Source organism: Chiloscyllium plagiosum, unplaced genomic scaffold (genome assembly GCF_037043375.1).
Source record: "Chiloscyllium plagiosum isolate Xiang-an unplaced genomic scaffold, Cpla_swu_hap1 HiC_scaffold_35, whole genome shotgun sequence".
Lineage (NCBI taxonomy): Eukaryota > Metazoa > Chordata > Chondrichthyes > Orectolobiformes > Hemiscylliidae > Chiloscyllium > Chiloscyllium plagiosum.
In genome coordinates, this window is record NW_028270173.1 from 7,988,693 (window position 1) to 8,009,961 (window position 21,269).

At 49.0% G+C, this 21,269-nt stretch overlaps 1 protein-coding gene across 4 annotated transcripts in view; it reads left to right on the forward strand.

Annotated features, from left to right (window-relative positions):
- The window catches only part of LOC122541564 (nuclear factor 7, brain-like), a 36,936-nt gene extending 33,769 nt beyond the window's left edge, over positions 1 to 3,167 (forward strand). Inside the window, exon 9 of one of the 4 annotated variants that reach the window (XM_087979199.1) lies at positions 2,449 to 2,568. Coding sequence is in view for 1 of the 4 variants with exons in the window: in XM_087979198.1 (XP_087835324.1) it covers positions 2,447 to 2,621 (175 nt within the window). In the remaining 3 variants the exon portion in view is untranslated. Of the gene's footprint in view, positions 1 to 2,446 lie in introns of all 4 variants that reach the window. The other 3 variants (XM_087979198.1, XM_087979200.1, XM_087979201.1) reach the window with 3 other exon arrangements.
- Positions 3,168 to 21,269: the final 18,102 nt, after the last annotated feature.

The window sequence follows — 21,269 nt, forward strand, 5'->3', positions numbered from 1 at the left end:
ACTCACACCGCCTCCCCTCTCCTCCCTCCCACTCACACCCCCTCCCCTCCACGCCCCCCCCAATCACACCTTCTCACCCCCATTCCCCCCACTCATACCCCCTCCCCTCCCCTCCCCACCACTCACACACCCTCCGCTCCCCACCACTCATACCCCCACCCCTCCCCCCACTCACACACCCTCCCCCGACTCACACCCCCCTCCCCTCCCCACCACTCAAATCCTCCTCCCCTCTCCCCACTCACACCCTCCTCCCCCCACTCACACACCCTCCCCTCCCCCCCACTCACACACTCTTCCCTCCCCCCCCACTCACACACTCTTCCCTCCTCCCCACTCACAACCCCCTCCCCCCAACTCACGCCCCCCCACTCACACCCCCCTCCCCTCCCGTCCAACTCACACCCTCCTCCTGTCCACCCCAATCACAACCCCCTCCTCACCATTCACACCCACCTTCCCCCACCACTCACAACCCTCCACCCCTCCCCCCTCACACCCCCTCTCCCACCCCACTCACACCCCCATCACTCACAACCCCCTCCCCCCGCCACTCACAACCCCCCTCCCCCAACCCAACTCACACCACCCTCCTCCCCGCCACTCACAACCCCCCCTCCCCCCACTCACACCCACCTCCCCTCCCCCCACTCACACCCCCCTTCCCTCCCCAACCCACACCCCCCTCCACTCTCTCCACTTACACCCCTCTACCCCCCACTCACACCCCCTCCCCTCCACTCCCACTCACACCCCCTCCCCTCCCTCCCACACAGCCCCTCCCCTCCGCTCCCCCCACTCACACCCCACTCCCCACCCACACATACCCCTCTCCGCCCACACACACCCCTCCCCTCTCCCCCACTCACAACCCCCATCCCTCCCACCCACTCACACACATCCCTTCCCCACTCACACACACACCCCCTCCATCCCCCCCACACCCACACACACTTCCCCTCCCCCCCCACTCACACCCCCCTCCCCTAGCCCCCCCACTCACATCCCCTCCCCCGCACTCACACCCCCTCCCCCCTCACTCCCCCCCACTCACACCGCCTCCCCTCTCCTCCCTCCCACTCACACCCCCTCCCCTCCACGCCCCCCCAATCACACCTTCTCACCCCCATTCCCCCCACTCATACCCCCTCCCCTCCCCTCCCCACCACTCACACACCCTCCGCTCCCCACCACTCATACCCCCACCCCTCCCCCCACTCACACACCCTCCCCCGACTCACACCCCCCTCCCCTCCCCACCACTCAAATCCTCCTCCCCTCTCCCCACTCACACCCTCCTCCCCCCACTCACACACCCTCCCCTCCCCCCCACTCACACACTCTTCCCTCCTCCCCACTCACAACCCCCTCCCCCCAACTCACGCCCCCCCACTCACACCCCCCTCCCCTCCCGTCCAACTCACACCCTCCTCCTGTCCACCCCAATCACAACCCCTCCTCACCATTCACACCCACCTTCCCCCACCACTCACAACCCTCCACCCCTCCCCCCTCACACCCCCTCTCCCACCCCACTCACACCCCCATCACTCACAACCCCCTCCCCCCGCCACTCACAACCCCCTCCCCCAACCCAACTCACACCACCCTCCTCCCCGCCACTCACAAGCCCCCCTCCCCCCACTCACACCCACCTCCCCTCCCCCCACTCACACCCCCCTTCCCTCCCCAACCCACACCCCCCTCCACTCTCTCCACTTACACCCCTCTACCCCCCACTCACACCCCCCTCCCCCTCCACTGACAACCCCCCCACACACACCCCCTCTTTTCCCCCCCACTTACAGCCCCTCCCCACCCAGAGACACACCCTCCCCTCCCCCACTCACACCCTCCCCTCCACCCCACTCACCCTCCCCTCCCTCCACTCACCCTCCTCTCCCCCCACTCACACCCTCCCCTCCTCTACTCACATCCTCCTCTCCCCCCACTCACATCCCCCTCCCCCCACTCACACCCTCCCCTCCCCCCACTCATATCCCCCTCCCCCACTCATATCCCCCTCCCCACACACATACCCCTCCCCTCCCCCCACTCACATCCCCCTCCCCCAACACACACACACCCCTCCCCTCCCCTTCCCCTACTCACATCCCCTTCCCCCCACACACACCCCTCCCCTCCCCCCAATTACATCCCCCTCCCCCACACACACACCCCTCCCCTCCCCCACACTCACATCCCCCTCCCCCCCACTCACATTCCCTTCCCCCCCACACACACAACTCTCCCCTGCCCCCCACACACCCCTCCCCCACACACACATACACGCACCCCAGTCCCCCACACACACCCCTCCCCCCACTCATACCCCACTCACACCCCCCTCCCCCCCATTCACACCCCCTCCCCCCCCAACTCACACCTCCCCCACCCCACATATCCATACCCAGGGACTGTCTCTAATTCTCTGTGTTTCTCTCCCAGTCTCTGTGACCCTAGATATGGAAACAGCGAGTCCCCGGCTTGAGGTCTCTGAGGATCTGAAGAGTTTGAGATGCACCGTGTCCCCGAGGAGTCTCCCTGACACCGGGAAGAGGTTTACAGACCGTCCCTGTGTCCTGGGATCAGAGGGATTCACATCGGGGAGACATTACTGAGAGGTTGAGGTGGGGGGGGAATCGGGACTGGAGTCTGGGAGTAGCCTCAGAGTCTGTGGAGAGGAAGAGACCGGTCAGTCTGATCCCAGAGAATGGATTCTGGATCATGGGGCGGGATGGAAATCAGTTTTATATAAACTCCTCTCCTCAATCCCCTCTCTGTGTAGGTCAGATCCCCAGGAAGGTGGGAGTTTATCTCAGTTATGAATCTGGGACAGTTTCATTTTACAACATGGACACCAAGTCCCATCTCCACACCTTCACTGGGAATAAATTCACTGGGAAACTTTATCCTTTCTTCTGGACCTGGGATTTAAACCTGTTTCTGAGAATCAGCTGTTAAAGGGGCGGGGCCTCCCTGACGTCACATTGACCCCCGGGTTTAGGGTCTGGGTCAGGGATTGGGGTCAGAAACCTCCCATTGACAACAGAATGTTACTGAATGTGTTATTGAATTCTGAGATTATACTTTGTAACATCACAACCAAACTGTCAATAAATCAGATACAAATATAAATGTCAGATGGTGAAAATAAAAAGTAAATTAAATATCTTGTGTCTCTCCTTCCTTCATTTACTCCCTCCTTCAGTCCCATCCTCCATCTCTTCACCTGTTTCCCAGTCTGGAGCTGGGACTTCTCTGTGTTTCCATTCCTCACTCTGCACCCGGAACATGAAATCCTGAGGGAGAAATCCAAACACTGAAAGGGGACAAATCTGCATTTACATAGCATCCTATACTGAGCTGTTTGTATCATTGGGGCGGAGATTTACACAGAATCTCTCTCTCAGGATATGCTATATCCCCAGTGTTTAACTGTCCATTAACTCCGGTTCTCTGCGCACAGATGCTGCCTGACCTGCTGAGGATTTGAAAAATGTGTTGCTGGAAAAGCGCAGCAGGTCAGGCAGCATCCAAGGAGCAGTAGAATCGACGTTTCGGGCATAAGCCCTTCTTCAGGAATGAGGAAAGTGTGCCAAGCAGGCTAAGATAAAAGGTAGGGAGGAGGGACTTGGGGGACGGGTGTTGGGAATGCGATAGGTGGAAGGAGGTTAAGGTGAGGGTGATAGGCTGGAGAGGGGGTGGGGGCAGAGAGGTCAGGAAGAAGATTGCAGGTCAAGAAGGCGGTGCTGAGTCTGAGGGTTGGGACTGAGATAAGGTGGGGGAGGGGAAATGAGGAAGCTGGAGAAATCTGCATTCATCCCTTGTGGTTGGAGGGTTCCTAGGCAGAAGACGAGTCGCTCTTCCTCCAGGCGTCGTGTTGCCATGGTCTAGCGATGGAGGTGGCCAAGGACCTGCATGTCCTTGGTGGAGTGGGAGGGGGAGTTAAAGTGTTCAGCCACAGTTGGGAATCGCCCCTCCCCCAAGTCCCTCCTCCCTACCTTTTATCTTAGCCTGCTTGGCACACCTTCCTCATTCCTGAAGAAGGGCTTATGCCCGAAACGTTGTGGTCAATTTGTAAATTCACTGAAAAGTAGGAGTTTCCAGGGTGGAGCAGTTGCTGTAATACAGTGCATTTGTTAGCAAATGAGAAATGTGAGGGATTGATGGCAGTATGGATTAGAAGTTGGCTAAAAGGGAGGATACAGACAGTAGGAACAAAAAATGCATTTCTCAGACTGGAGACGAGTGAAAGGGATGTTCCCAGGGCTCGGTTTTCGAACCTTTGCTTTTTCTGATTTGTCTATATGGGTTTTAAAGGCAACATTTCTAAATTTGCTTCTGATATTAAGCTCGGGAAAACAGTCAATTGTGGGGATGATTCTGAGGGATTTCAAAGGGACATTGGCAACTTAGCCAAATGGACAGAGAGACTGACGGGTGAATTCCAATGCAGGGAAATGTGAGATAATGTATTTTGGTCGAAGAAACATGCAGAGACAATACAGGCTTAATGGTACAACTCTGAGGGGAATACAGGAGCAGGGGACTGAGGGGTTTACGTACATGATTCTCTGAATGTGGCCAGGCAAGTCGAAACAGATATTAAGAACCCATATTATTATTATGGGATTCTTGGGTTTATACACAGAGGCATGGAGTATTGAAGCAAGGATGTGATGCTACACCTCTACAAATCATTGGTCAAACCAAGTTGGGGTATTGTGTTCAATTCAATTCTGGACACCTTACTTGGGGAAGGATGTTAAAGCCTTGGAGGGAGTGCAAAGGAAATTTATGGGAATGATACCAGGAATGAGGGAGTTTAGACATGAGGAAAGATTAGAGAGATTGGGCTCCTTCTCTTTGGAACAGTGAAGATTAAGAGAGGACCTCATTCAGATGTTCAAAATTACCAGCAATTTTGACAGGGGGAAGATGGATAATCTGTTTTCACTCGTTGGTGTGTCAATAAATAGGGCCCACAATTTCAAGATTGTCATCAAGAAAGTTTGGAGTGAGATGGGGGAAACTTCTTTCCCCAGAGAGTTGTTAGGATTTGGAATGTGCTGCTTCAGGGAGTGGTGAAGGCAGAATCAATAGGAGGTTTCATGAAATCTGGAAATCGAGCTGAAAGGGATGAATTTAGACACAAGGTCGAGAATGGGACAAGCTGGGTCACTCTTTCAGGAGCCAGGACAGACATGATGGGTCAAATAGCCTCTTTCTGGACTGTAATAGTCTATCTGCTACTTGATCAATGAATCTATTGATTCGTTGGATATGAACAGGTGATCAAGTCTTTGCTCAACTACAGCAGTGAGAGGGAATGAGTTTGATCGAAATGCTGGAATGACAGGGACCAGTGAGTGCAGGACAACTCAGGGCCTGGCTGGGGCAGAATCAGAAAGCAGACTGTTGTTTAAATAGGCCGAGGCTCCAATAAAGTACAGCATCGAGGAGTCTGAGAGGACATGTGCATGGATTGGAGAGAGTTAGCATCCAGCTTCAGCAAGGAGCAGAATTTTGGCCTTTGTTGTTGGGGCCAGTTTTGGAGTTTAAGAGTAGGGATATCTTGTTTCCACTGTAGAGCGTGTTTATGAGGCTACATCTGGAGTATCATCTACAGTATTGATCCCTGTGCTGAAGGATGTAAATGCATTGGAATGGTTCACAGAAGGTCTACCAGACTAATAGCTGGAATGAGTGGATTATCGTCTGGAGAAACATTGAGCAGACTAGGTTTGTATCCATGGGAGGGTAGAAGAAAAGAGATGAGTTGATTGAAAGATCCTAAAGCACCTTCAAAGGTTGGGTGTGGGATTGGTGTTTCCACTTGTGGGAGAATCTAGAACTAGGAGTCACTCATTAAAACTCAGAGTCATCCATTTGAATCAGAGTTGAGATGAAATGTTTCCTTTCAGAGGGATGTGAACCTTTGGAAATCTCTCCTTGAAAAAGCACCTGGAAGCAGAGCCCTTCAATAGTGTGAAGGCAAAGGCTGATCAATTCTTGTTCAGCAAGGGAGTGAAAGGGTACCCTGGGTAGACAGTGACATGAATGAGAGGGTAGAATCAGAACAGACATGATCTTATGAGAAACACAAACAAATTTGTGTTCTTTAGCGGCAGCAGCAACTCGAAGGGTAGGAGCATGCACTAGGAGCCTGCTGTGAATCACTGATTTGAGCTTTTAAATTTGAAGTCAGAGAGCAGAGATCTCTGGGAAAGGAGGGACTTCTTATTTTTATTTCCGTTCAGCTATATAAGTCAGTGTTTTCTGAACCTGAGACCCTACCTTTGTAAGACCTCCCACCCAACCACCTCCTCTAAATTTAAAGACTAGGGACACCTCAGCTAAGCGTCTCTTCTTTTTTACTTTGTGATTAGGGGACTAGAAAGGATGGCAGTGCAGGGTGAGCAATGTTCCTCCTGCATGATGTTTGAAGTGAGGGACGCCATTACTGTCCCATCCAAATACATCTGCAGGAAGTGCACCCAATTCTCGCTCCTCCAAGACTGCGTTAGGGAACTGGAGCGGGAGCTGGATGAACTTCGGATCATTCAGGAGGCAGAGGCTGTGATAGGTAAGAGTTACAGGGAAGTAGTTACTCCTAGGCATGAAGAAAGCCGGGTGACTGTTCAAAAGGGGAAAACACAGTCAGTGGAGGGATCCCCTGTGGTCGTTCCCCTGAAAAACATGTATACCGTTTTGGATACTGTTGAGGGGGACGACTTACCGGAGTATGCAGTGCGGCCCAGGTCTCTGGCACAGAGCCTGTCCCTGTTGTACAGAAGGGAAGGAGGGAAAGGAGGAGACTGTTACTCATTGGGGACTCAATAGTTAGAGGCTCAGATAGAAGATTTGTAGGGAACGAACAAGACTCGCAGTTAGTGTGTTGCTTCCCAGGTGCCAGGGTTCATGATGTCTCTGATCGTATTGTTGGGGTCCTGAAGGGAGAGGGTGACCAGCCTCAAGTCGTGCTCCATGTAGGTACCAACGCCATAGGTAGAAATAGGGATAGGGATGAAAGGCAGGATTTCAGGGAGTTAGGGTGGAAGCTGGAGGTAGAACAAACAGAGTTGTTATCTCTGGTTTGTTACCTGTGCCACGTGATAGCAAGGCAAGGAATAAGGAGAGGTATCAGCTGAACACGTAGCTGCAAGGATGGTGCAGGAGGGAGGGTTTCAGGTACTTGGATAATTGGGGCTCACTCTGGGGAAGGTGGGACCTCTACAAATAGGACAGTCTTCACTTGAACCAGAGAGGTACTAATATCCTGGGTGGGACATTTGCTGGTGCTATTTGGGTGGGTTTAAACTAGCACAGCAGGGGGATGGGAACCAGAGGTGTAGTTGCAGTGCACAGGAGGATGAGAGTAGGAAGGACAGGGACAGGATTTCAGGGTCACAGGAATGTGCTGGCAGACAGTGAAGTGGTTTGAACTGTGTCTACTTCAATGTCAGAAGTATCCGAAATAAGGTGGGTGAGCTTGCAGCATCGATAAGTATGCTGCATCCAAGCAGTGTGACCTCTCCTCTCCTGTTTTTAACCTCAGCCCACACTACCTCACGAGACGAGTTCTCGTCAAAAGTTCTCTCAGCCACCGTAATACTATCCTTGACTAACAAGGCCACGCCTCCCCTCTTTTACTGTATTGCCTGTTCTTAATGAAAGATCTAACCCTGGAACCTGCAACATCCATTCCTCACCCTGCTCTATCCATGTCTCCAAAATGGCTTCGATGTTATGGCCATTTTGGAGACATGGATAGAGCAGGGTGAGGAATGGATGTTGCAGGTTCCAGGGTTAGATCTTCCATTAAGAACAGGCAATACAGTAAAAGAGGGGAGGCGTGGCCTTGTTAGTCAAGGATAGTATTACGGTGGCTGAGAGAACTTTTGACGAGAACTCGTCTCGTGAGGTAGTGTGGGCTGAGGTTAAAAACAGGAGAGGAGAGGTCACACTGCTTGGAGTTTTGTATAGGTATCCACAGAGTTCCAGGGAGGTGGAAGAGAGGATTAGCAAAATTATTCTGGGTAGAAGTGAAAGGAACAGGGTGGTCATTATGGGGGACTTTAACTTCCCCAACATTGCTGGAAATGCTATAACTCTAATATATCAGATGGATCAGTTTTTGTACAATGTGTCCAGGAGGGTTTCCTGACACAGTATGTCGAAGGGCCGACAAGAGGGGAGTTCACACTGGATCTGGTGCTTGGTAATAAACCAGGCCAGGTGTTTGATTCAGTTGTAGGTGAGCACTTTGGAGAGAGTGACCATTATTTAGTTACGTTTAGTTTAGCAATGGAACGGGATAGGTACATGCCACAGGTCAAGAGTTATCGATGGGTTAAGGGCAATTATAATGCAATTAGGCAAGAATTAGGATGCATAGAATGGGGTAGCAAAATGCAGGGGACGCAGACAATGGAAATGTGGAGCTGGTTTAAGGAACAGATATTGTGTATCCTTGATAGGTATGTCCCTATCAGGCAGGGAGGAAGTGATAAGGCAAGGGAACCGTGGTTTGCGACAGAAATTACATCTCTTGTTAAGAAGAAGGAGGCTTATGTGTTGATGAGGCAAGATGGTTCAGATGAGTCGATGGAGAGTTACAGATCAGCTAGGAAGGATTTAAAGAGAGTGTTAAGTCAAGGAAAGAGAGGACACAAGCAGTCTTTAGCAAATAGAATAAAGGAGAATCCTAAACCTTTCTATAGGTATGTGAGGAACAAAAGAATGATTAGGGTAGGAATAGGGCCAGTCAAATACAGAAGTGGGAAGTTGAGTGTGGACCCTGTGGAGTTCAGAGAGGTGTTAAACGAACATTTCGCATTGGTTTTCACTCAGGAAAAGGAGAATATTGTAGAAGTGAAGAATGAGGTACGAGATATTAGACTAGAAAGGATCAAGGTTAGTTACGAACAGGTGTTATCAATACTAGAAGGAGTGAAAGTAGACAAGTCCCCTGGGCCAGGTGGGATTTATCCAAGGATTCTCTGGGAAGCTAGGGAGGAGATAGTAGAGCCTTTGGCTTTGATATTTGAGTCATCATTGTCTACAGGTTTAGTACCAGAGGACTGGAGGATTGCAAATGTTGTGCCCTTGTTCAAGAAGGGCAGTAGAGATGACCCAGGTAATTATAGACCAGTGAGCCTTACTTCTGTAGTAGGAAAGGTTTTGGAAAGGATTATGAGAGATAAGATTTATAATCATCTAGCAAGCAACAATTTGATTTCAGATAGTTAACATGGTTTTGTCAAGGGCAGGTCGTGTCTCACAAACCTCATTGAGTTTTTTGAGAAGGTGACCAAGCATGTAGATGAGGGTAGGGCAGTTGACGTGGTATGCATGGACTTCAGTAAAGCCTTTGATAAGGTTCCACATGGTAGGCTGTTGGAGAAAATGCAGAGGCATGGAATTGAGGGTGATTTAGTAGTGTGGATTAGAAACTGGCTTTCTGAAAGAAGGCAGCGAGTGGTGGTTGATGGAAAATATTCAGCCTGGAGTCTGGTTACTAGTGGTGTACCACAAGGATCTGTTGTGGGACCACTGCTGTTTGTCAATTTTATTAATGACTTAGACGCAGGCATAGGTGGATGGATTAGTAAATTTGCAGATGACACTAAAGTCGGTGGAGTAGTGGACAGTTTGGAAGAATGTTATAGGTTGCAGGGGGACTTGGATAAACTGCAGAATCAGGCTGAGAGATGGCAAATGGAGTTAAATGCAGCTAAATGTGAGTGATTCACTTTGGGAAGAATAACAGGGAAGGCAGAGTACTGGGTCAATGGAAAATTCTTGGTAGTGTGGATGTGTAGAGGGATCTTGGAGTCCATGTACGTAGATCCCTGAAAGTTGCCATGCAGGTGGATAGTGCTGTTAAGAAGGCATACTGTGTGTTAGGTTTCATTCGTAGAGGGATTGAGATCCAGAGCTGCAATATCATGCTACAACTATACAAAACGCTAGTGTGGCCACACTTGGAATATTGTGGACAGTTCTGGTCCCCATATTTCAGGAAGGATGTGGAAGCATTAAAAAAGGTGCAGAGGAGATTTACCAGGATGTTGCCTGATCTGGAGAGAAGGTCTTATGAGGAAAGGTTGAGCAGCTTGGACCTGTTCTCATTGGAAAGAAGAAGGCTAAGAGAGGATTTGATAGAGACATACAAGATGATCAGAGGATTAGATAGGGTGGTCTTTTTCCTAGGATGATGATGTCAGCTTGTACGAGTGGACATAACTACACATTGAGGGGTAATAGATTTAAGACAGATGTCAGAGGCAGGTTCTTTGCACAGAGCGTGGTAAAGGCGTGGAATGCCCTACCTGCTAATGTAGTCAACTCAGCCACATTAGGGAGATTTAAACAATCCTTAGATAAGCACATGGATGATGATGGGATAGTGTAGGGGGACAAGCTGAGAATAGTTCACAGGTTGGCACAACATCGAGGGCCAAAGGGCCTGTTCTGCGCTGTATTGTTCTATGTTCTATAAAATAGGAGCAGGCCATTCGGCCCTTTGTTCCACTATTCAATATAATCATGACTGATCATCCAACTCAGTCTCCTGTTCCCAGATCCTCCCCATACCCTTTGATCCAGATGCAGTTTAAGACTCTGAACTGACCTCAGTGAAGATGTATCTCTGAGTAAGAGAGACTAGGACCCAAGGACACAGCACCAAGGGATGACCCTTTAGCACTGATTAGGGGAAATTTCTTCAACCACAGAGTGGTGACTCTGTGGAACTCATTGCCTCAGAAGGCTGTGGAGACCAAGTCATTGAGTGTCTATCAGACAGAGGTAGATAGATTCTTGATTAGTAATGGGGATCAAATGTTACGGGGAGAAAGCAGGAGAATGAGGTTCAGAAATGTATCAGCCGTGATCAAATGGTGGATCAATGGGTTGAATGGCCTAATTCTGCTCCGATATCTTATGGTCTCATTATCCCATGAGCCCTAAGAATTATATTTAACTCCTTCTTAGAGTCACAGAGATGTACAGAACAGAAACAGACCCTTCAGTCCAACTTGTCTGTGCCGACCAGATATCCGAACCTATTCTAGTCCCATTTTCCAGCACTTGGCCCATGTCCTTCCAAACCTTTCCAATTCATATATCCATCCAGATGTCTTTAAATGTTCTAATGGCACCAGCCTCCACAACTTCCTCTGGCAGCTCATTCCATACATTCACCACCTTCAGTGTGAAAATGTTGCCCCTTAGGTCCCTTATATATCTTTCCCTGTTCAACCTAAACCTGTGCCTTATAGTTCTGGACTCCCCCAACCCAGGGAAATCCTATCCATGCCCCTCATGATTTTGTAAACCTCTATAACGTCATCCCTCAGCCTCCGACGCTCCAGGGAAAACAGTCACAGCCTATTTAGCCTCTCCCTATAGCTCAAACCCTCCAACCCTAGCAAAATCCTTACAAATCTTTTCTGAATCCTTTCAAGTTACACAACATCCTTCGATAGGAAGGAGATCAGAATTGCATGCAAAATTCCAAAATGGCTGAACCAATGTCCTGTACAACATGACCTCCCAACTCCTATACTCAATGCTCTGACCAACAAAAGAAAGCAAACTAAATGCCTTCTTCACCATCCTATACACCTGCGACTCTACTTTCAAGGAGCTATGAGCCTGCACTCCAAGGTCTCTTTGTTCAGCAACACTTCTCAGGACCTTACCATTAAGTGTATCAATCCTGCTCTGATTTGCTCTCCCAAATTATCTAAATTAAACTCCATCACACTGCCACTCCTCAGTCCATTGGCCTATCTGATAAAGATCCCATTGTACTTAGAGGTAACCTTCTTCGCTGTCCAGTACACCTCCAATTTTGGTCTCATCTGCAAATTTACTACATTCACATCCAAATAATTTATGTAAATGATGAAAAGTAGTAGACCCAGCACCAATCCTTGTGGCATTCCACTGGTCACAGGCCTCCAGTGTGAAAAGCAACTCTCCACCCCCATCCTTGTCTTTTACCTTCGAGCCAGTTCTGTATCCAAATGGCAGGTTCTCGTGAATTGTTTTGGCGTCAGCCACTTCCAGTGGTAGTGAATTCCACAGCCTCCCCATTCTCTGGGTGAAGACATTTCTCCTCTTCTCAGTCCTGTGCGTACAGGAAAATGTTCTGAATCAGTATGTGGATGTACCTACCAGAGAAGGTGCAAAACTTGACCCACTCCTGGGAAATAAGGCAGGGCAAGTGACGGAGGTGTCAGTGGTGGAGCACTTTGGAGCCAGTGACCATAATTCTATTTGTTTTAAAATAGTGATGGAAAAGGATAGACTGGATCTAAAAGTTAAAGTTCTAAATTGCAGGAAGGCCAATTTTAGCGGTATTAGGCAAGACCTTTCAAAAGTTGATTGGGAGCAGATGTTTGCAGGTAAAGGGACAGCTGGAAAATGGGAAGCCTTCAAAAATGAGATACAAGAGTCCAGAGAAAGTATGTTCCAGTCAGGATGACAGACAAGGCTGGTAGGTGTAGGGAATACCGGATGACTCGAGAAATTGAGATTTGGTCAAGAAAAAGAAGGAAGCATACGTCAGGTGTAGACAGCAGTAATCAAGTGAATCCTTAGTTGAGTATAAAGGCAGTAGGAGTATACTGAAGAAGGAAATCAGGTGGGCAAAAAGGGGACATGTAAATAGGGTTAAGGAGAATCCAAAGGGATTCTACAATTACATTAAGGACAAAAGGGTAACTAGGGAGAGAATAAGCCCCCTAAAAGATCAGCAGGGTGGCCTATGTGTGGAACCACAGGAGATGGGGGTTATAATAAATGAATATTTTGCATCAATGTTTACTGTAGAGAAGAACATGGAAGATATAGAATATGATGACATTTGGATGTAGGCTTGCTCGCTGAGCTGAAAGGTTGATTTCCAGATGTTTCATCACCTTACTAGGTAACATCTTCAGTGGCCTTTATGCAAAGCAATGCTGAAACTTCCTGCTTTTTATTTATATGTTTGGGTTTCTTTGGGGTTGGTGATGTCATTTCCTTTGGTGATATTATTTCCTGTGGTGAAGTCACTTCCTGTTTCTTTTCTCAAGGGGTGGTAGACGGGGTCTAATTCGATGTGTTTGTTGATGGAGTTCCGGTTGGAATGCCATGCTTCCAGGAATTCTCATGCATGTCTTTGTTTGGCTTGTCCTAGGATGAATGTATTGTCCCAGTCGAAGTGGTGTCCTTCCTTGTCCGTATGTAAGGATACTAGCGAGAGTGGGTCATGTCGTTTTGTGGCTAGTTGGTGTTCATGTATCCTGGTGGCTAGTTTTCTGCCTGTTTGTCCAATGTAGTGTTTGTTACAGTCCTTGCACGGTATTTTGTAAATGATGTTAGTTTTGCTTGTTGTCTGTATAGGGTCCTTCAAGTTCATTAGCTGCTGTTTTAGTGTGTCGGTGGGTTTGTGGGCTACCATGACGCCAAGGGGTCTGAGTAGTTTGGCAGTCATTTCCGAGATGCCTTTGATGTAGGAGAGAGTGGCTAGGGATTCTGGATGTGTTTTGTCTGCTTGTTTGGGTTTGTTGCTGAGAAATCGGCGGACTGTGTTCATTGGGTACCCATTCTTTTTGAACACACGGTATATGTGATTTTCCTCTGCTCTGCGTAGTTCCTTTGTGCTGCAGTGTGTGTTGGCTCATTGAAATAATGTTCTAATGCAGCTTAGTTTGTGGGTGCTGGGATGATTGCTTCTGTAGTTCAATATTTGGTTCGTATTGTGTTGTTTTCTGTAGACTTTGGTCAAACAGATGAGGAAGAACACCACTTCGACTGGGACAACACATCCATCCTAGGACAAGCCAAACAAAGACATGCACGAGAATTCCTAGAAGCATGGTATTCCAACCGGAACTCTATCAACAAACATATCGAGTTAGACCCCATCTACCACTCCCTGAGAAAAAGAACAGGAAGTGCCTTCACCACAGGAACTAACATCACCAAAGGAAATGACATCACCAACCCAATGAAATCCAAACATATAAATAGAAAGCAGGAAGTTTCAACATTGCTTTGCATAAAGTTCACTGAAGATGTTATCTAGTAAGGTAATGAAACGTCTGGAAGTCAACCTTTCAGCTCAGCGAGCAAACCTACATCCGAAATCTCAACCTGAGCTACAAATCTTCCCAAAACTCGCTAATATGGTGAAATAGATGGTGACAGCTTGAAAAATGTCCATGTTACGGAGGAGGAGGTGTCGGATGTCTTAGAATGTATGATGGTGGATAAATGCCTGGGACCTGATCAGGTATAACTGAGAACTCTGTGGGAAGCTAAGGAAGTGATTGCTGGGCCCCTCGCTGAGATATTTGGATCATCGATAGCCACAAGTGAGGTGCCGGAGGACTGGAGGTTGGCGAACATGGTTCCACTGTTTAAGAATGGTTTTAAGAAAAAGCCAGGGAAATATAGACCAGTGAACCCGATGTCAGTGCTGAGCAAGTTATTGGGGGGAGTTCCTGAGGGGCAGGATTTACTTGTATTTGGAAAGACAAGGATTGATTAGGGATAGTCAACATGGCTTTGTACATCAAAAATCATGCCTCATGAACTTGATTGAGTTTTTTGAAGAAGTACCAAAGAGGATTGATGAATGGACATGATCTATGTGAACTTCAGTAAGGCGTTTGACATGGTTGACTGGTTCGCAAGGTGAGATCACATGGCATACGGGGAGAACTAGCCGTCTGGATACTGACCTGGGTCAATGGTAGAAGACAGAGGGTGGTAGTGGAGGGTTGCTTTTCAGACTGGAGGTCTGTGACCAGTGGTGTGCCACAAGGATTGGTGCTGGGTCCACCGCTTTTCATCATTTATGTGAATGATTTGGATGTGAACATAGGAGGCATGTTCGTAAGTTTGCAGATGACACCAAAATTGGAGGTGTAGTGGACAGTGAAGAAGTTTACCTCAGAGTACAATGGGATCTTGATCAGATGGGTCAATAGGCTGAGTGGCACATGGAGTTTAATTTAGACAAATGTGAGGTGCCACATTTTGGAAAGGAAAATCAGGGCAGGAGTTATACACTTGGGGGAAGGGCTTGGGGAAAGAGGCCTTGGAGTGCAGGTTTATAGTTCCTTGAACATGGAGTTGCAGGTAGATATTTTAGTGAAGAAGACATTAGATGTGCTTTTTTTTTTGGACAGTACATTGAGTAACAGAGTTGGGAGGTCATGTTGAAACTGTACAGGATATTGGTGAGGCCACTTTTGGAATAGTGTCTGCAATTCTAGTCTCCCTCCTATAGGAAGGATATTGTTTAACTTGAAAGGGTTCAAAAAAGATTTACAGGAATATTGCCAGTGTTGGAGGATTTGAGCTATAGGGAAACACTAAATAGGCTGGGGCTGTTTTTCCTGGAGTGTTGGAGGCTGAGGGGTGACCTTATAGTGGTTTATAAAATCATGAGTGGCATGGATAGGGTACATAGTCAAGGTCTTTACCCGAGGTTGGGGGAGTCCAGAACTAGAGGTATAGGTCAAGGGTGAGAGGGGAAAAATTTAAAAGGGACCTAAGGGGTAACTTTTCATGTACAGTAGAGGGTGGTGAGTGTATGGAATGAGCTGCCAGGAGAGCACCCCCAGCCCATGCCTGACTCTGAGAAGAGAGCAGATAGAGTTGCTGGCCCCTGTACTCGGCACCGTCTTCCTGACCCTGGGGCTGTCAGTGCCCACCACGGCCCTGCTCATCATCTCCCTCCGATGTGGAGTTGAACCAGAGCACCCCAAGCAGGTGAGAGAACGGGGACAGAGAGGGAAACACGTCACCAAGCCCACCGTTGGGGTAAGTGCTACACAAATGCAGCTCTTCCTTGTTGTTGAAAGGAAAGTCATTTGATGTTTTGACATTGCCCCATTTACGCTGGAGCTTTCCTCGTTATAAATTGCTGCCGCCCGGAGTCAGGGCAAAGGAATCTCTCGGGAAATCCCGGGAATGGCACTGAGGCCAATTGGGAAGCTGGTCCCTGAGTGGTCAGCATGTGGAGCATCCCATTGGCCTCAGTACCCTTGGAGAGGAAGGAGGGGGAGGGGGATGGGGAACCAGGATGGCTGCAAGGACCCCATCCCCAGCCGGGGATGACCTTGAGAAGATCCCAGTCACCACTTAAGGGACTTAATGTCCTCCATCACTCACCTGTGGGAGCTCAGCCTTTGGGGCAGGAGGGGGTGGTAATGTAAAATGGGGAGGATCAGGAGGGGGACCCGGGGGGAGGGAGACCCCGAAGAGGGTGTACTTGAGAACCCGGAGAGCTGATCCCAGCCAGCGATGCCCACATCCCCATGAATGAATGTTTAAGAAGCCCCTCCTTGTGGACTGCCATTGCAATCCCCCTTTTAAACACTTTCCCTCTCAGAGTTAACCAGGTTCAAAAGGACAGACAGAACTAAACACAGTGCTCTCACTGAGAAAGTGGAGTTTGAGCCATTCGCTTGCCTTTATTGGTCAGTGCATTGAGTATCGGAGTTGGGAGATCACGTTGTATCTGTACAGTCTGTTCAGCCACTACTGGAATACTGCATTCAATTCTGGTCTCCCTGCTATAGGAAGGATGATGTGAAACTTTAAAATGTTCAGAAAAGATTTACAAGGATGTTGCTGGGGTTAGAGTGTTTGACCTACAGGGAGATGCTGAACATGCTGGAGCTGTTTTCCCTGGAGTGTCGGAGCCTGAGGGGGACTTTATAAAGTTTCATAAAATTATGAAGGGTGAATAGTCAAAGTCTTTTCCCTGGGCTGGGGTGTCCAAAACTAGATGGCAGAGGTTTAAGGTGAGAGGGGAAAAATTTAAAAGAGATCCATGGGGAATTTTCATTTTCATGCAGAGGGTGGTGAGTGTATGGACTGAGCTGCCAGAGGAAGTGGATGTGTCTTGTACAATTACAACATTGAAAGGGCATCTGGGTGGGTATGTGAATAGGAAGAATGAATGTGGATGGGTGGCAAGTGCTGGCAAGTGGGGCTAGATTAATTTAGGACATCTGCTTGGTGTGGATGAGTTGGACCGAAGGGTCTGTTTCCATGTTGTACGAATAAGACTCTATCTGAAAAGTGCTGGTTCCCTTTTGTTGCTTTTGTTGTTCTCACTGCTGCTTTGTTATTTCACATTAAACAGCGTTGTCTGCTTTGTTTGACCTACAACCCTACTTTTACAGTGGTGTACATAAACTGCAGGGTCTCTCCCTCCCCTCTGTGTTCCTTCAACCTCCCTCAGACTGGGCTGGGATGGGACTATTCAGGCTGAGTTTCTCAAGCTGCCTGTCACCCCTGTGCAGACCGAGGTGAGGCAGTGATGTCTCCGGGTGAAACTGGGAAACCACAGCCTCCCGTTGTATTGACCGTGGGCCAGCTTGGGAGGCTGAGAGAGAGAGAGAGAGAGAGACTGCAGACAGAAATCAGAGGAAGCTGCTGGCAGGTGATCACAGTCTGAGATTGGGCGAGAGTGAGAACTGCAGATGCTGGAGATCAGAGTCGAGAGTGTAGTCCTGGAAACGCACAGCCGGTCAGGCAGCATCTGAGGAGCAGGAGAATTGATGTTTCAGGCAAAAGCCCTTTATCAGAGTCTGAGATTGCTCAGTCCCTCTGCAATCTGAGAGCTCTACATGGGAATACAGACAGGAACACTGTCTCCAACCCTGAGCCCAGCATCTCTCCCACTGGATCACTGTCTGTCAGGTCTCTGAATTGTTCATCTGGCATGGGGGAGGTTCAGATGTTGCTTGATATCACTCTGAGGTGGCGCCACAGTCTGCCCACTCTGCGCACAGCACGATCCAAATAACAGGAGGGTGGGCGTGAGCTGACCATTTCCTTTCTGAGTTGCTCTTCAGTGTCAGGGACAGATATTGATCAAGTTCATTGCACTGAGCTCAGGGGAGCAGCTGAACCCACTCTCACTTCCTGTGAGGGCTCAGCTTTTCTCTCCCCTGATTCCTGCGTGTTTTCCAGGAACCTGCAGACAGGAAAAGTGAGACTTCCCAGGAATACTCTGTGCTTTCTGTTACCAGCAGAGGTGGGTTCAGGGTGGCTTTGGGTTTGAGGGAAAGGGTCCCACTGCAACAGCACCTCGGGAATATCCTGTTCCTGTTAACAGCTGGAGAATTCCAAGTGCCCATCGTGAGGCGCAGTGAGAGAGGGGGCCTCCATGGGTCGAGCTCTCTCCCCTCGAAGTGGGAAGGTGGTGGGTTCAAGCCCCATTCCGGGGAGGGTGGTCAGTGCCCAGGATGAGCCCCTTTGAAGTGTCTCCTCTCAGAAGTGGCCTCTCTCAGGTTGTCAATGATCTCCCTTGCTCTTTTTTTCTCAGAAAAGCGACAAGGCAGGAATTCAAGGAGGTTGCTCCACCTCACAACTGGTTCCATTTTAACACAGGAAGAAATACCAGACAGATTAAACAACAAAGACAGATCTTCCCTTATTACATGATGGATACACACCAACACTAAAAAACCTCACAGCTTCAAGTTGATGTTATTCCCAAAGAACATGACTCCACTTGTGAATCTGCTCCACTCACCTTATCCAGTCCCTTCAGGAACATCTTCAGCCACTTTCCCGCTCTGCTCTCCCTCAGCCCACAACCTTGGTCAGACACCAGACAGACAACGATAAACCCAGGCCCCACAACCAGGACGTGAGAGAGAATTCATCCCCATGGATGGAGTTCGAGGCTAAGACCAATGTCACCAGTCTCTGCTCGTTCTCCCTTCATTGTCTGTTCTTTTCACAAATAAATGGATCCCGCTGTGTGAGCGGACCTCCCCAAGTCATCCTGGGCCCCGAGTGCCCTGTCCCTGCGCCTTGCTCAGAATGGGACACATGCGCCTGGGGTTTTCAAGTCCAATGGTTTCAGCTGGAGAAGAGGATGGGGTGTGTCCCCTTCTTCCAGGACAGGGGAATCCAGAACCAAGCCGAGCCAGGCCAGGCTCCTGTTCCCTGGATGGCCCTCAGGCTTCACCACGGGATGCCAGCATCAGGCCCGGATTTGACAGATCTCGGTGGTAAAAGTGCACATGGCTCGAACGTATTTCTCAGGAACCCGGCGGATCATTTCCTTCCTCGTCCGGAGCCGAAACATTAACTCTGATTTCTCTCCACAGATGCTGCCAGACCTACTGAGCTTTTCCAGCAATTTCTGTTTTTGTCTCTGATTTCCAGCATCTGCAGTTCGTTCGGTTTTTAATTCTCAGGTGGACATGGGGTCCAAACCATCATGATGCCTTTTCGAATTTAAAATGTAGTATCTCAATCTGGAATGGATTAAAGTGGTCCAATGTTGTAAACCCCCCCATTAGTGTCAGTGCTGCCCTTCAGGGAAAGCAATCTGCCTTCCTCACAGGCAGGGCGGGGCCGAGAGGGGGCGCTCGCGGGCGGTTCGGCTCCAGTCGTTTGGGGCGGGCGCGGGCGCGGGCTCGGGCTCTCGCGCAGGCGCGACGGTTAGATTCAAATTTGAATGTGCGCTCGCGGGCGGCGGTGACGGTTAAGATGGCGGTGAATAGCGGGAACGACTCTGCTGACAATAATGGCGGCTTTGGGCGGGTGAAGGGAGAGACTGGGATCTTCCTGCACTCTCTGTCTCCTCTTCCCCATTTATTTAAGGGATGGAGGGGGCGGGTGGGGATTGTGTGAACCGACCCCCCGCGGGGGGGGCAGCATCATGATGGAGGGTCGAGTGGGTTTGGGAAGTGGGGCATTTGGAGCCGGAGCTGCCTCTGGGCTATTTCTCTCTCTCTCACAATCACACACAGAGAGGGGAGAAAGGCTGTGAGCCAAGACCGGGCGGGAAACAGGAATCTGCCGGAAACAAGACGTGGACGATGAGGCTGAAAGGAAGCTGCTGGAGCCCGCGCCCCTGAGTCTGAAATGGAGAGGTCTCTGAGCTTCCTGAAGAAGGGCCTGTGCCCGAAACGTCGAATCTCCTGTTCCCTGGATGCTGCCTGACTGCTGTGCTGTTCCAGCAATAAAGTTTCAACTCTGAGCTTGCCCAAGGTGAAGGGTTACAATCCCAGGATTGAGGGGGCACCGTGTCTTCATGGAGGGTCTTGGGAGGAAAATATCGCCAGATGACAACGGATTGAAATGTTCTTCATGACTGTTTCAGGAGGTTGTACAGGATGTTGGTGAGGACACTTCTGGAGCAATGTGTTAGATTCTCGTCACCCTGCTGTAGGATGGATATTATTAAACTGGAAAGGGTTCAGAAACAATCCACAAGGATATCACACAGACTGGAGGGTTTGAGTTACAAGGAGAGGCTGGACAGGTTTGTTCACTGGGGTGTTGGAGGCTGAAGGGTGACCTTTATCGAGGTTTATAAATCATGAGGGACATGGAAGGGGCGAATAGCAAAGCTTTTTATCCCTTAGGGTAGAGGAGTTCACAACGAGAGAGAGGTTTAAGTTGAGAGGGAAAGATTACAGAGGGACCTGAGATGAAACATTTTCTCAGAGTGTGGGTCGTGTATGGAACGAGCTGCCAGACACAGTGATACAACGACAACATTTAAAAGGCATTTGGACATGGACGTGAATAGGAAACGGTCAGAGGATTATGGAGCAGACACAGGCTCCTAGGACTTGTTTAGTTTGGGAAGCTGGAGCATAAGGAGAGAATGAAGAAACTGGAGAAGGCAGAAAAAGATAAAGTGGAGCAGAAAATGAGAAAGAAAGAGCAGAGAAAGTTAAGGCAAAGGAGATGGATATAGGAAGCTCTGAAATAGAACTGAAGAGACAGGAAATGGAAAAGAGAAAACTAGATTTAGAAGTGAGAGTAAGAAAGAAGTGAAATAATGTGAATATAGTTTAACGTAACACATTTGGAACAAGAGGCATCCTGTAGTATTGAGAGTTGTGGGGGTGCCATCACTGACAAGATTTAAAGTGGAGGTTGATAGATGATGAACTATCTGGGAGTTAATGGCTATGATGAGCTGCCATCAAATGGAGCTGAGCTCTGGGGCAGATTATCCATGATCCTGTTGAATGGCAGGGCAGACCTGAGGGGCTGAATGGCCTATTAACTCTCCTATTTCTTATGTTCATATATCAGGTCCTCGCTTTTCAATCCTTCTTCATTTAATTTCCTCCTGTAGTTGTGGGTATATTTTGTTTCTGAGGAGACCTTAAATCTCCTGGTTTTATATGTTTTCCCCAGCCCCCATGTTGTGTGTGTGTGCAGGTATGAGACACAGTGACAGACAACAGGTGTACAAATCTTTATTTCCACCA